Source organism: Arvicola amphibius, chromosome X (genome assembly GCF_903992535.2).
Source record: "Arvicola amphibius chromosome X, mArvAmp1.2, whole genome shotgun sequence".
Taxonomy (NCBI): domain Eukaryota; kingdom Metazoa; phylum Chordata; class Mammalia; order Rodentia; family Cricetidae; genus Arvicola; species Arvicola amphibius.
This window is the reverse complement of record NC_052065.1, coordinates 9,180,493-9,193,874: the sequence shown is the minus strand read 5'-3', so window position 1 is coordinate 9,193,874 and position 13,382 is coordinate 9,180,493. Positions and strand designations below refer to the sequence as shown.

The 13,382-nt window shown below is 40.1% G+C and overlaps 1 protein-coding gene across 1 annotated transcript in view; it reads left to right on the top strand.

Annotated features, from left to right (window-relative positions):
- The window catches only part of Grpr (gastrin releasing peptide receptor), a 34,465-nt gene extending 22,336 nt beyond the window's left edge, over positions 1-12,129 (top strand). Inside the window, exons 2-3 of the mRNA XM_038317424.1 lie at positions 9,283-9,634; positions 11,743-12,129. Coding sequence (XP_038173352.1) covers positions 9,283-9,634; positions 11,743-12,129 — 739 coding nt within the window. The remainder of the gene's footprint in view (positions 1-9,282; positions 9,635-11,742) is intronic.
- Positions 12,130-13,382: the final 1,253 nt, after the last annotated feature.

Here is a 13,382-nt window from a genome sequence, read left to right as displayed (position 1 = left end):
TAAGGATGAATTAAACATTAGGGTCTAAACTGAAGCTCACTCCCTGACCACTCTACCACAGGACCCATTACTATATTGCACCAGGCAGCAGAAGTGGTGCCCCCACCCTATGGCAGCCTCATTCTTCCCTGATCGCTCAGCTCACAGCCAGCCACTCTGGACTGATGTGTATTTGTATGTAATCTAGTTTTAATTAAACTAGCCTCCCTCAATGAACAAGTGGCTTAAAAATAGTCCTCATGAAACAAAAGAGAACACAACAGAACCACACAGGTTGTAGACGATATTAAAATTACAAACCCAAGAGAACAATGTGACTATAGCTAGGAAGATACATCTCTCTTGCTCTTGGTGTAGGTCCTGAGCTGATAGGCACATTCAATCACATTTCAATTAAAATTTAATAATGTTGTTGACAGGGCAAAGGCTTTTACCTTTAATGACATAAAGTAAAATATATGACATTATGTCTTAGTTAATTTTCTATTACTGAGAATAAATATTATGGCCAAGACAATTTATAGAAGAAAGAGTTATTGGATTTACAGTTTCAGAGGATTAGTCCTTGAACATCATGGCAGGAAGCATGGCAACAGACAGGCAGGCAGGCATGGTGCTCGAGCAGTAGCTAAGAACTTATATGTTAGGACAATAACCACAGCAGAGAGAGAGGGGACAGAGAGGAAAGTGAAGGAGGGAGATGAAGATGGAGACAGGGAGAGGGGAAAGAAAGAGAAAGACACAGAGAGAGAACTAACTGGGAATGGTGTAGGCATTTGAAACCTCAAAGCTTGCCTGCAGTGACACAACTCCTCAAAAAGTCACACCTCCTAATCCTTCCAAAATAGTTCCCATTGGAGAACAAGCATTCAAATGTGAGAGTCTATGGGGGTCATTCTAATTCAAACCACTACACATTATTTTGCCTTCAGTCTACTGTTAGCTTATTTTTTAAAAATATGTATTTAGAATACCTACTTACATCCAATAAAAAACATTTCCTCAATTTGCCCTTACAATGTAGTATGTATGGGTGTAAGTGTTTGTGTTTATATTTACTTGCTGTGTTCTATGTTGAGCTTTGAAAAGTAAATCCCTATATACTTGAGTGTTTTTTCTTAGAATAAGGACACTCTTTGTCTTAGTGTTTCTATTGCTGTGAAAATCCACCACGACCAAAAAGTCATGTGGGGAGAAATAAGTTTATTTGGATTCTATTCCATATTGCTCTTCACTATTGAAGGAAGTCAGGACAGGAACTCAAACAGGGCAGGAACCTGGAGGCAGGAGCTGATGCAGAGGGCATAGAAGAATGCTGCTCCCTGACTTGCTCCCCCTGACTTGCTCAGCCTGCTTTCTTTTAGAACCCAGGATCACCAGCTCAGGAATGGAACTACCCATGATGGGTTTGACCCTCCCCCACTGATCACTAATTAAGAAAATGCCTTATAGCTGGGTGTCATAAAAGTATTTTCTCAACTGAGGCTCCCTCCTTTCAAATAACTCTAGTTTGTGTGTCAAGTTGACATAAAACTAGCCAGCACACACTTCTGTATACCATTATCATATTGAGAGAACTTAATGATAATTTTTAATAATATATAATATTTAGCCCATAATCAAATTTCCCTTATTGTCCTCTAAACATCTTTTATAGCTTCTTTTTTATAATAATGGACCAAATTAAAGGCTTATGCATTATATGTATTACATGCTTTATACCTCTTCCAGCACATTCCATATAGAACCTTCCATTTTCTTTACTCTCAATTTCTTTAATAGCAATGACATTGATTTTCTTTTTCAAGAAAGGGTTTCTCTGTGTAACAGTCCTGGCTGTCCTGGAACTAGCTCTATACACCAGGCTGGCCTCAAACTCAAGGGATCTGCTTGCCTCTGCCTGCTGAATGCTTGGATTAAAGGAGAGAGCTACCACCATCTAGCTTTGTTTTTAAAGGTGCATTGGCATTTTACTATGGATGTTGGGCATGTGAATGCTGGGAATTGAACCTGGGTCCTCTGAGAGAGGAGTCAGTGTTCTTAACCACTGAGCCATCTCTCCAGCCCTAACACTGATATTTTAAAAATATTTTGTATTTGCTATTTGGCAATTCCATACATGTATATAATGCATCTTAATTGTCTCCACCCCCAGCTTTCCCCCCAACTCCCTTTGGGCCCTCTCCAAAACATCTCCCTCCCACTTCATGTCCCATCTTTTTTTTTTAAAAATAACCCAGCAAAGTGGAATCAGTGCTTCCCATGCGTGCATGAGCCTAAGACTTTCCAATGAAGAATGAGCAACCTACCAGTGGCCACCAACAGCCAATAACTCTGCAGCTAGGGTGTGGTTTCATGATCTCCTCTCCAGTCATGCTATAATGTTAACTGGTTTGATCTTGTGCAGGTCACCACCGCTGCTCTGAGTTCATGAGAAAAATAGCAATCTTGTATCCAGAAGACAGCATTTCACAGCACTCTCTCCCATCATCTAGTTCTTATATTCTTTCCTCATTCTGTTCTGAGATGTCCCTTGAGACTTGGACATGGGGGTTGATATAGATGACCTATTTAGAACTGAGCATCCAACAGTTACTTGTTATTAGCACTTTGGCCAATTATGAGTCTCTTCATGACCTTGTTACCCATTAAAAAAAGAAACTTCTCGACCAAGGTTGAGAGTAGCACTAATCTATGGTTATAAACATAAATATAAGTTTAACGATTTATTTATTTTTATGTATATGAGTGTTTTGTCTACATGTATGTATGTGCACTGCATGTGTGCCAAGTGCTCATGAAGGGCAGAAGAGGAGGGAACTGGATCTCCTGGAACTGGAGTCTGTAGAGATGAGGCGAGCAGGCCTGCTTTTCATCCCGCTCAGATCCCACACGGCTAGCTTTACACCCGAAATAACAACACACAAACTGTATTCATTTAAACACTGCCTGGCCCATTAGTTTCAACCTCTTATTGGCTAATGCTCACATCTTGCTTAGCCCATTTCTAATAATCTGTGTAGCACCACCAACCAGGAAAGATTCAGCATGTCTGACCTGGTGGCTGGCTCCATGGTGTCTGTCTCAGAGAAGAGAGGCATGGCGTCTGACCCAGAGAGGAGAGGCATGGCGATCGCCTCACTTCCCTCTTCCTCCTAGCATTCTGTTCTGTCTACTCCACCTATCTAAATCCTGCCCTATCAAAAAGCCAAGACAGTTTCTGGATTCACAGTTGTAAGCTGTCCTATGAGTGCTGGGAAACAGAGCTGGTCCTCAGCAAGAGCAGCAAGTGCTCTTAATTGCAGAGCTATTTATCTCTCCAGTCTCAAACATAAACATTTAAGAGGGAATTGGACCCACCTATCTTGCAACACAACAGTAGTAAGTTCTCTAGAATTCATGACCTTCCCAACCATGAAATTTTGAGCAGGTTTATAGTACTAGGCATGAATTCTTCCTGCAGTTCAGACCTCAAGCCCAATCCTAAAAATGTTGGTTACCTCTATGACAATTATTCCACCATTGTACAAGTGGTCACATCATGTCTGAGGGTTGGTATTGTAGCATGCAGCGTTCACTCTTGGTTATATAATGATTAATTTCCCCACCCCACACCAAAGTGGCCTTTGCATCAAATTCTGGCACTAGAAAACTGGCCAGCAGGAAGGAAATTTCCAGATCAGTTACAACATGATTTTCTATGTCCTGCAACCAAAGTAAGTGGTATCTTTCTTTAGCAGTAGGTTCCTACTATCTAGTTACAGTTGCAGTAAACATTGCTATTTTTGATAAGTCAAAGTCAATTATGTTCTAGAATGTACCAGAATATGGATTTGTCTTTTTTCCTTCATGTTTAGATTCTGATTAAATGTTCTGGTCACAAATACTGACTGCATAGGTAGTCATTCTGATGACTCAGGCCTATAAGCCCAGCTAGCTACTTCAGAGACCAAGACAGGAAGATTGCAAGTTGAAGGTTCCATTTCATGAATACATTAGTATAATGACAAAAATCAACATGAACATATTTTTTAAACTTTTAAATAAAATTCAAGAATCTTCCTGGACATCCAAGAATGTCTTAAGCACATTGTCACGTGCCTATGCTGTTTAAAGGAAAATTTTCCCTTGCATTTGATATGTTGAGGGGTAACTTCTAGATCCTTCTATATCACAAAAGTGTATTTTCCAATCTGTAAGCAAGTAGTGACCTTTAGTGAGGCTAGCCTCAATGGTTTCATTGTTCACAACTGAGTCAATGATTGTATAGAAGGTTACAAATAGACATCATCTAAACATATTTTTTCTTTATTAGATGGCCCTTTTCTTTTGTTATTTAATTGTAAAAGAAGGGCTGGAAAGATGGCCCAGAAGTTAAAAGCAGGTAATGTTTTTGCAGAGGACCCAAGTTTGGTCTCATGCTGGTTAGTTGATAATGGCCTATAACTGTAACTCCAAGGAATTTGACTCCCTCTTCTGGTCTCCACATGGTGAACATAAACTCAAGCAGGGGCACACACATACACATAAAATAAAAATAATGAAACAGCATAGATTTCGAATGCTTTAAATTCACCGAGTTATCTATTACCACCGCTCTAATTTTATTGCTAAAACTGTTCTGAAAAGACTCTTCAATGTGTTTTCAATGTTCATTACTACAACTCTCTCATCCTTCAAGCGCTTTCTTTCTGCCTAGTGTATTTGAAGTTCATCTTATACAATTCCTACTTCAGGTTAGAATTAAACACTTCCCCCAAGAGCTTCCATTTTCTTTTAGTTGCAATAATTTTAGAATATTTTCTTAAGGCACATGTATTATTTATAAAGAAAAACACATACATTGAAGGTGCATGTCTGTTTATTCTTTCTTGAGTGATATTCCCAACTAGTACAATGAGTAGTGCTTTTAACCTGTATTTGAAGCTGAGTAACTCCTTGTGGCATTTAGTTTATCATCCTTCATTTTATATGAATGAAAATCTTCTTTAATACTTTTGCAATAGGGAAGAAAGATCGAATTCAACTCTATGCCCAACTTTTATTTGTTCATACCACTTCCACCAAGCCTTAGATAGGGAAACAATTGTAACAACTCTGCAAGTATTGAGGAGCTGCAGCCTTGTGCTACTAGTGCCTATCCCATCCCACATGCATGGGGGGCATGCATTTTATATGGCAGAGTTGCATTTCCCTGTGAAAATTACCACTTTCTGAGTGACAACCCTGCTTAGTCTTTAAAGCATTCTCAAAAAAAAAAAAGACTTGGTTACTTTCCCCTAAGTGTCTAATTCCCTTTCAACTACCCACCGCTATTACACTTGCTTCCTTGGGACAGTGAGGTGCATTGACAAAGTCCAGGTGAATGCGAGTGCATGACGCGACAAGAAGAGAATCATATTCAAGAGTCAGCTTACTGTTTAGTCCTTTCTTCACCTCATTCCTTCTGTCATCTCCGTTTACCCACCATCTCCTATTTCCTGCTTCCTTCTATATTCTTCCCCAATTTCCTTCCTTTGTGTCTTTTTCTTTTTCCTCAACCTGTCCCTCCATCCAGCCATTTTCCTGGGGATTCTGTTTTGATCACAAGCCTATGTTATAATCCAGAAGAAATTAGAGTATATTAAGATTCCCAGGATGAAAAAAAAACCACTGGAGCCATTAATCTGGGGTAAAACAAGGAAAAGAATGACTGTAATATGTCACATATTTAAAAGAGAAGAGTTGAATCTCCTACAAGAAGCCCTAATCTATTTGCTGAGAACTAGCTCAGAGGGATGGGGTAGAGGAAAGTGACAAGGATCTGGGAGGAGTTGGGAGAAGAAAATGTATGATCAGAATATATGGTATGGAAAAAACTTTGTAAAAAAGATTCCACTTCTCTATGCTCTGGGTTATAGGCATCTTACAATCAGCTAATAGCAGCGTCACATTTTTTCAAGGACTCTAGGTGCTATTCTCAAGGGAAAAATAAATACAAGATTTTGTAGTTTTGTCAAAGTTTATCTGGAGAATTCTAATTTAATTTCAGGCAACATACTTCAGAGACTATTTTGCTTATTTTGTTTTCTTCTAGACAAGCCTTCTTTGTATAGTGAGCATTTGGATTGTACTGGGAGTTTGAAAGGGTTAATGTTCGACAATTCCTACTGACTACAGTAGATAATTATAGACAAACAAGGGGTGAAATATTTGAATAAAATAATGAACTAAAACTATCATCTGACTTATCAATTGAGTAAAAGTCATGCCTTTCTGTGGATGAAGGTTTCCAATATTGGACAGAGGAGTCAATCAGTTTGAGTCTTTGACACATTAATTTTGTGAAGACCATCCTTCACCCTTTCCAATGTTGACACAAGAAAAATGAAGCACAGATGTTTTCAGAAGTGGGAAAGAATTACCAAGAGCCTCGCATTATCAGCACAGTGAATTTGCCTATCTACAGAAGAATGATTATTGCTATGTGTGTAATAGTGAAGCCCCTCTCTCTCATTTGTGAGACCCTAGGAAGAAGAGACTCTACTGCAAGTTATATATTGACAACCAATAGCAAGTGTCTGCTGAGCTCCTACTTAAGCATATGTAGAACAAGGGACTTGGGACATTTTGCATGATATAGAAAGAAATGGAAAGAAGTCAGAATCTTCATACTGGAGGAAACTGGTGAAAACGTCGGTAGAAGAGGCATACCCATAAAAAACTAGAAAGCAATAAATTAATGTTTGGCCAGTTGGTGCAGCCCATAATCCAAGTTGCTCAAGGAAGCAAAGGCAGGAGAATTGCAAGATTGAGGTCCACCTGGGCTATAGAGTATGTTCAAGTCAAACCTAGGCAATTTACAAGGATTGTCTTGAAATGAAAAGCAAAAAGAAATATGGGACTATATAGAGGGCTTGCCTAGCTTGCATGAGCAAGGTCTTAGTCCAATACTCAGGACCACAAATAATTAATTAACTAAAGACAGTGCATAGTAAGTGTAAAATGAGAAGAGCTGATAACCCTATAAAAAATTCAGCTAGGTTAGGAGAAGGAATGAGAGTGTTTGATGCATCAATTAGTCTGCAAAATATTCCAGATGACAAACTAGGAATTGTAAGGATTGAATTCAGATGTATGCCGACTGTGGACTGAGCATAAAGAAAAGAGGGAGGCGAGCAGAGATGTAATGGAGATTTCAGCATTTTCATATCTATTCCTTGAGTACAAAGAGGCGGCTTGTTCTTTCAAGGGTTGGAAATGATACAGGAGAAATGTGGTAGTTTGAAGGAAATCGGTCCCCATAATCACATAGGGAGTGGCACTGTTAGGAGGTATGACTTTGATAGAGTGGATATGACCTTGCTGGAGGAAGTATGTCACTGTGGGGGCAGGATTTGAGGTATGCTCAGGATACTTCCAAGTGTCTCAGTCAACTTCTTGTTGCCTGCAAGATGTAGGACTCTCGGCTACTAACCCAGCACTACACCTGCCTGCATGCCTCCATGTTCCCTGTCATGATGATAATGGACCGAACATTGGTAATTGTAAGCAAGCTGCCCCCAGTGAATTATTTCCTTTATAACAGTTGCTGTGGTCATGGTGTTTATTCACAGAAATAGAAACCTTAACTAATACAGGAAATTATCCTTGGAAAAAATATGGTGGCAGCTTCAAATGGACATTGTAGTTGACTGTTTCATATAAGGCTCTTTTGGTCACAAAAATAGGAGCCATTTAATGTAACTCAAGAAAAAAGGCAATGACAGAATGTTCCAATTATAACATGAGGTTGTATGTTCAAAAGTAGCTCATAGGTCAGAAATAAAGGACCCTCTGTGACTTAGGGCCACAATGTCTCTGTTTCCTCTCATGTCTGCTTCACCCTTTTTTCTCCTGTCCATCTACTCTCTTTCTTTATCTCCTCCAGAGTTGAAGCACGACTCCTCTGATCACTTCTCTGACAGCAAAAATCTTTTCTCTACAGTATCAATCATGAACTAGCTATATTTTCTGGTTAGATGTTTAAGAGAGAGAGAGAACCTCTTCTATACCTGAGTAAACAGTTTATTAGCTGGTTCAGCTCAGCTATCCACCTCAATAGACCGCTGACTTCAGGCTTGCGCCTGCTTCCCAGCGTCCTTAACCCAAGGCAGCAATGGTACAGGTACCTCACACAACCGTAAGAGCTAGGGCAGAAGGAAGAGAATAAGAAGGTGAAGCAAAGATCGGTTTGTTAGTTACAGGCCTCCTTCTGGGTATAGCATTTCCAATGGCCTATTCATTCCTCAATCTTTGAAAGAAAGAAATATTAAAAAATATTTAATGACTTCAGGTTCCTGGAAATGGATGTGAATATTCAAAATGAAGACTGTGTCTCTCTTTAGGTAACAATTTGCTTTGTTATTCATTTCTGCAATTTATTAAGAAAGCTGAAAGGAACATCAGCTTTTCTGAGAAGCACTCTTAAAATCAAGTCGCCGTGAACTGTGCTGCACAGTGACTACAGTTATTAACAATGTATTAGATGCTTGAAAATCAGAGTCAATTTTAATTGGCTTCATAGAAACAAAAACCAGATAACTACGTGAGATAATACATATTCTAATTAGCTCAAGTCTTTGTATAGTGTATACATATTTTGAAACATAATATTGTACACAATAAATAAATATATATAATTTTTAAAGGGAAAATCTCATGGGAACCCTTGCCTAGACAAAAACAACTTCAGGCATCTAAGGAATGATGAGAGGGGGAGAAATAGTTTACCCCAGGGAAGACTTCACATAATTGGTTATTCAATACCAAACATTCAGTGCAGAAATTATATACATACAAGTAACATTAAATGGACCGAGCACATTGTCTTATATATTTAGGAATGTGTATGTGTGTGTATGTCTGTGTGTATGTGTGTGTATGAGAGAGAAAAAACACACAGAAAGAAACACACACACACACACACACACCGAGAGAGAGAGAGAGAGAGAGAGAGAGAGAGAGAGAGAGAGAGAGAGAGAGAACATAATGTTACTTCTCAAGGCATACATTATAGGCCAGCTAGAATGAGGCAAGGGACATGCTCAGGATACCAAATTTTAGAAGGCAATTTCAGAAGGCGCTTACTTTTGGGGTTATGAGAATTCAGAGTAAATATTTTCATGACTTAATGGTGAGTACTTCCTTAAATTTTGCATCTCAGCAGCCTAACTTGTTTCGCCTTGGTCCTAGCTGTGATATCATCCATAATGATGATGAACGATTTACATAGAACCATTTGTTCCCTTTTTGCTGCCCCAGGTACAAAGCCATTGTCCGGCCAATGGATATCCAGGCATCGCATGCCCTGATGAAGATCTGTCTCAAAGCTGCCTTGATCTGGATCATCTCTATGCTGTTGGCCATCCCAGAGGCTGTGTTTTCTGACCTCCATCCCTTCCATGTGAAAGATACCAACCAAACCTTCATTAGTTGTGCCCCCTACCCACACTCTAATGAGCTGCACCCCAAAATCCACTCTATGGCTTCCTTTCTGGTTTTCTACATTATCCCGCTGTCAATCATCTCTGTTTACTACTACTTCATTGCCCGGAATCTGATTCAGAGCGCCTACAATCTTCCCGTGGAAGGCAATATACATGTCAAGAAACAGGTGGGTGCTTACTGTCGGTTCATTTTCCTCCTTAGGTACTTGGCCTCTTGCACTAATTCTGAATCTTAGTGACAAGTATGGTGTGTAAGTGACCACTCGATTTTCAGATTCTAGGAAGTGAGTGATGCCTCTTTAGGGGCTTTGGGGTATTTCTGTGGGGGCACTTACATAGCATACTCTAGTCCCCTGGAACTGTGAACAAGAAAATAATTTCAGGGACTCCCATGCTTTCTATCGAGGCATCTTTTAATTGTAATCATGCTGTTTGACCAGGAAGAAAGGGACCACACAGATAAAGCAGAGGGAGAGGAACATGAGACTGGGTGAGGAAAAAGATAATCTGGTTAAGAACAGCTGGAGAGCTGACTAAAGCCAAAGGACATGACACGCTTGAACACCAATTGTTGGAAGCAGTGAGACCCCAGATCCTGAATTTCTTGTAATCCCCTGATCTGAGTGCCTACAGCTGCTCTGAGCACGAGACCTTCAGGAGTTCCTGATGGCAGGAGAGTGGTTTCTGGTGGGTTTGGCTGGGGCGTGGCTATCTCTATATAATCTGCCCCTGAACACAATAAAGGGGGCATTCTTGGGGCATTCAAGGATGACCCATGTCACTGTCTCGCTGTCTGTGTGTGTCTGTGTATTTTAACCTCCTGCCCCTTGCCTGAAGCTCGGTAACTGGGTGCCAGTGCACCGAATGCAGACACAGGGGCGCAGTGCGCGGCAACCAATGTCTTCATGAAAACCATCTCAGACTAGACAATGCATACCAATGAAAAAAAGAAAGGCTTGCAGAATGATTGACTCAAATCCAGATTTGAGTTTCCCTTTTGAGGCCTCGGTTTTCTTATCACTGTTATAATGGTGATACTTTCTATTTTGTAAGGTTACTGGGAAATTAAGAGAGCATGTGTAAGAGCTACAAGTCCCAGCATGCAGAATAACCCCATATGTTACTCCACCCTCTATCTCCCATAGAGCCCTGAAATTTTATCCTAGAGGGACAACAAGTAGAAACTCAGGGTTCTGTTTTTTCTTTTTTTGTCAGTATTTTAATTTGTGTATTTTAATTTGATGTATATGACTGTTTGCCTGAAATGTGTGTGCACCGTGAGTGTGCTTGGTACCCATGGAAGTCAGAGGAGGGCGTTAAAGCCCATAGGAGTAGATTTAGATGTGGTTGTGAGCCACCATGTGAGTGCAGGGAACTTAACCCAGGTCCTTTTCAAGCCACCTCTGCAGCCCTAGTCACTTCTTTTTGTGTCCTATCCCAAATGAAGATCATATGTATGTATGTATGTGTGTGTATATACACAAAAATACACATATATACATGCATACACACACACACACACACACACACACACACACACATATATATATATGAACAAAAAGACCCCCCCCCCAACTCCATGGAAGTGAATAGCCAATTTCTTTGGAGGGCTCCCCTTCCAAAGTTCTTTCCTTACCAAGGAGAAATAGCAGTTGTCAGCACAACTGACTACCTCTTTGAAAGGCCTTTAGTATACAAACACCCACTCTACCCCAAATTGTTTAATGAGGAAGAAGTCCCCCCTTGAAGTCACAAAGGTAGTTAAGCACAAAAAGACATGTTCACTCTGCCTTGTATAATCACCTTCCTCACTGTGTCGTCCAGAAATAGCTAGAGATTAAAAAATAATAATACAGACTTATCTCAGCTTGGCCAATGAGGAAGAATAAAGCTGGCTGCTGTCTTGAGCATCAGAGGGGATAAGAAATAATTAACTGTAGAGTAAAGAAAGGCATGAAGTAGAATGGCTGATAAACTGCCCCAATGCTCTCTGGAGGGAAAAGAGGGCATTTACTAACATTTCATTGTGCAATCCATTCAAGCATGTAATCAACTTTATTTAAAGATCTGGTCTCAGCAGCATGATGTAACTATTTTACCTCACGTGTTTCTGCTTCCTGCCTTATCAGTCTCTGTTTCTGATTTAGTCCCCCCCTCATTATCTTCATCTCCAATTGAACTCTTTCTGCCAGCTCTGCTCCCTCATCCATTTTCCTGTCCCCTTTTGTCTTCATTCCTCTTACACTGGACCCCCTCTGCCTCTTTCTCTGCTCAGATCGAATCCCGGAAGCGACTTGCCAAGACAGTACTGGTGTTTGTGGGCCTCTTTGCCTTCTGCTGGCTCCCCAATCATGTCATCTACCTGTACCGCTCCTACCACTACTCTGAGGTGGACACATCCATGCTCCACTTTGTCACCAGCATCTGTGCCCGCCTCCTGGCCTTCACCAACTCCTGTGTGAACCCCTTTGCCCTCTACCTACTGAGCAAGAGCTTCAGGAAGCAGTTCAACACTCAGCTCCTCTGCTGCCAGCCTGGCCTGATGAACCGCTCCCACAGCACTGGAAGAAGTACCACCTGCATGACCTCCTTCAAGAGCACCAACCCCTCAGCCACCTTCAGCCTCATCAATGGAAACATCTGTCATGAGGGGTACGTCTAGACTAACCCTTCACCCTTGCCTCCTAAGGGACTCCAGATTTTGTTTTATGGATGGCCAGAAGCCCTGGAATCGGTTGTTCTCTCTGGATCTTCCGAAGACCCTTCAGGAGGCTGAGTGATACAGATGGGTAGAAGAATGACCAAATGCATCAACCACTATTGTATCTCAAAGTAAGCCGGTAGGCTTCATTTTCCATCTCAGCCTGAGAGGGCTTTTTCTGATGGCTATCAAATTTTCCTTTAAAAAAAGAAGGAACAAATTGGAAATTATTATTCAAAGCACCAAGTCCTGCCATGCAAGTATGGTCAATTAAGTCATAGAAATTATATGAACAAAGAGAGCAGAGAAACCACACATTGAATATCTTACTCTGTGAAAGATTTTATTTAAACAGAAGCTGATTGCTTTCAAAACACGGCTTGACTCTTTTTTCCAGAAATATCTATAATATGTAAACCAAGGGACAACTTTAATTTACATTCCTAAAATAAGAAGCCAACTCCAAAAAAGAGTCCCATGTATGAGGAATGGACTTCATTAGTAACTTTGGAAGCTAGTGTAATATAAAACAAACCTCTAAATATTGACTTTTAAAAAGATGTTGCTGAGGACATAGGAGAAACACCCAATATAAATTGTAGGGCAAAATACAACCAAACACATGGGTCCATATATGGATATAGAGCAACAGTTTATGCTCTGATGTCTTGTTTCATAGGAATTCAGATTGTTGTTAACCCAATTTGTAGTGTCATTCTGCCATTTAGGAGAAATCTTTTTGTGGGAAAAATGTTCATTTTCTCCAAGTAACAACTATTTATGAATGTATAAAGGATGGCATTTATTCTTGGTATACATGTTTTGAATCCAGTACCTTTACTTAGGTTTAATTGTGTTTGCTATGGTGAAGCAGGAGTTTCAGTACAAGGACGATCATAACTGTAGAGAAATAAAATCGTGTTTATATTGGATGTATAGTTTCCCTAAAATGTGCGGAGGAAAATTAACGTAGTTTTCTTAACATGAATTTGTGTCTGAACATGTACAAAAAACAGTCACAGAAAGCTTAAATTTTTGTCCCAACCAAAAAAGGTACATATTTGTTTCTATTTAAAAAGAACATGTATGAATTAGCCCGCATGCAGATAAAGACTGGATCGGTGGCTCCATCTCTCTCTAAAATGCATAGAAAGCACTCTGTAAAGTTTGGACTATCTTACTTGAGAAATCCCCCTTTGACTTTTTCTGAACTT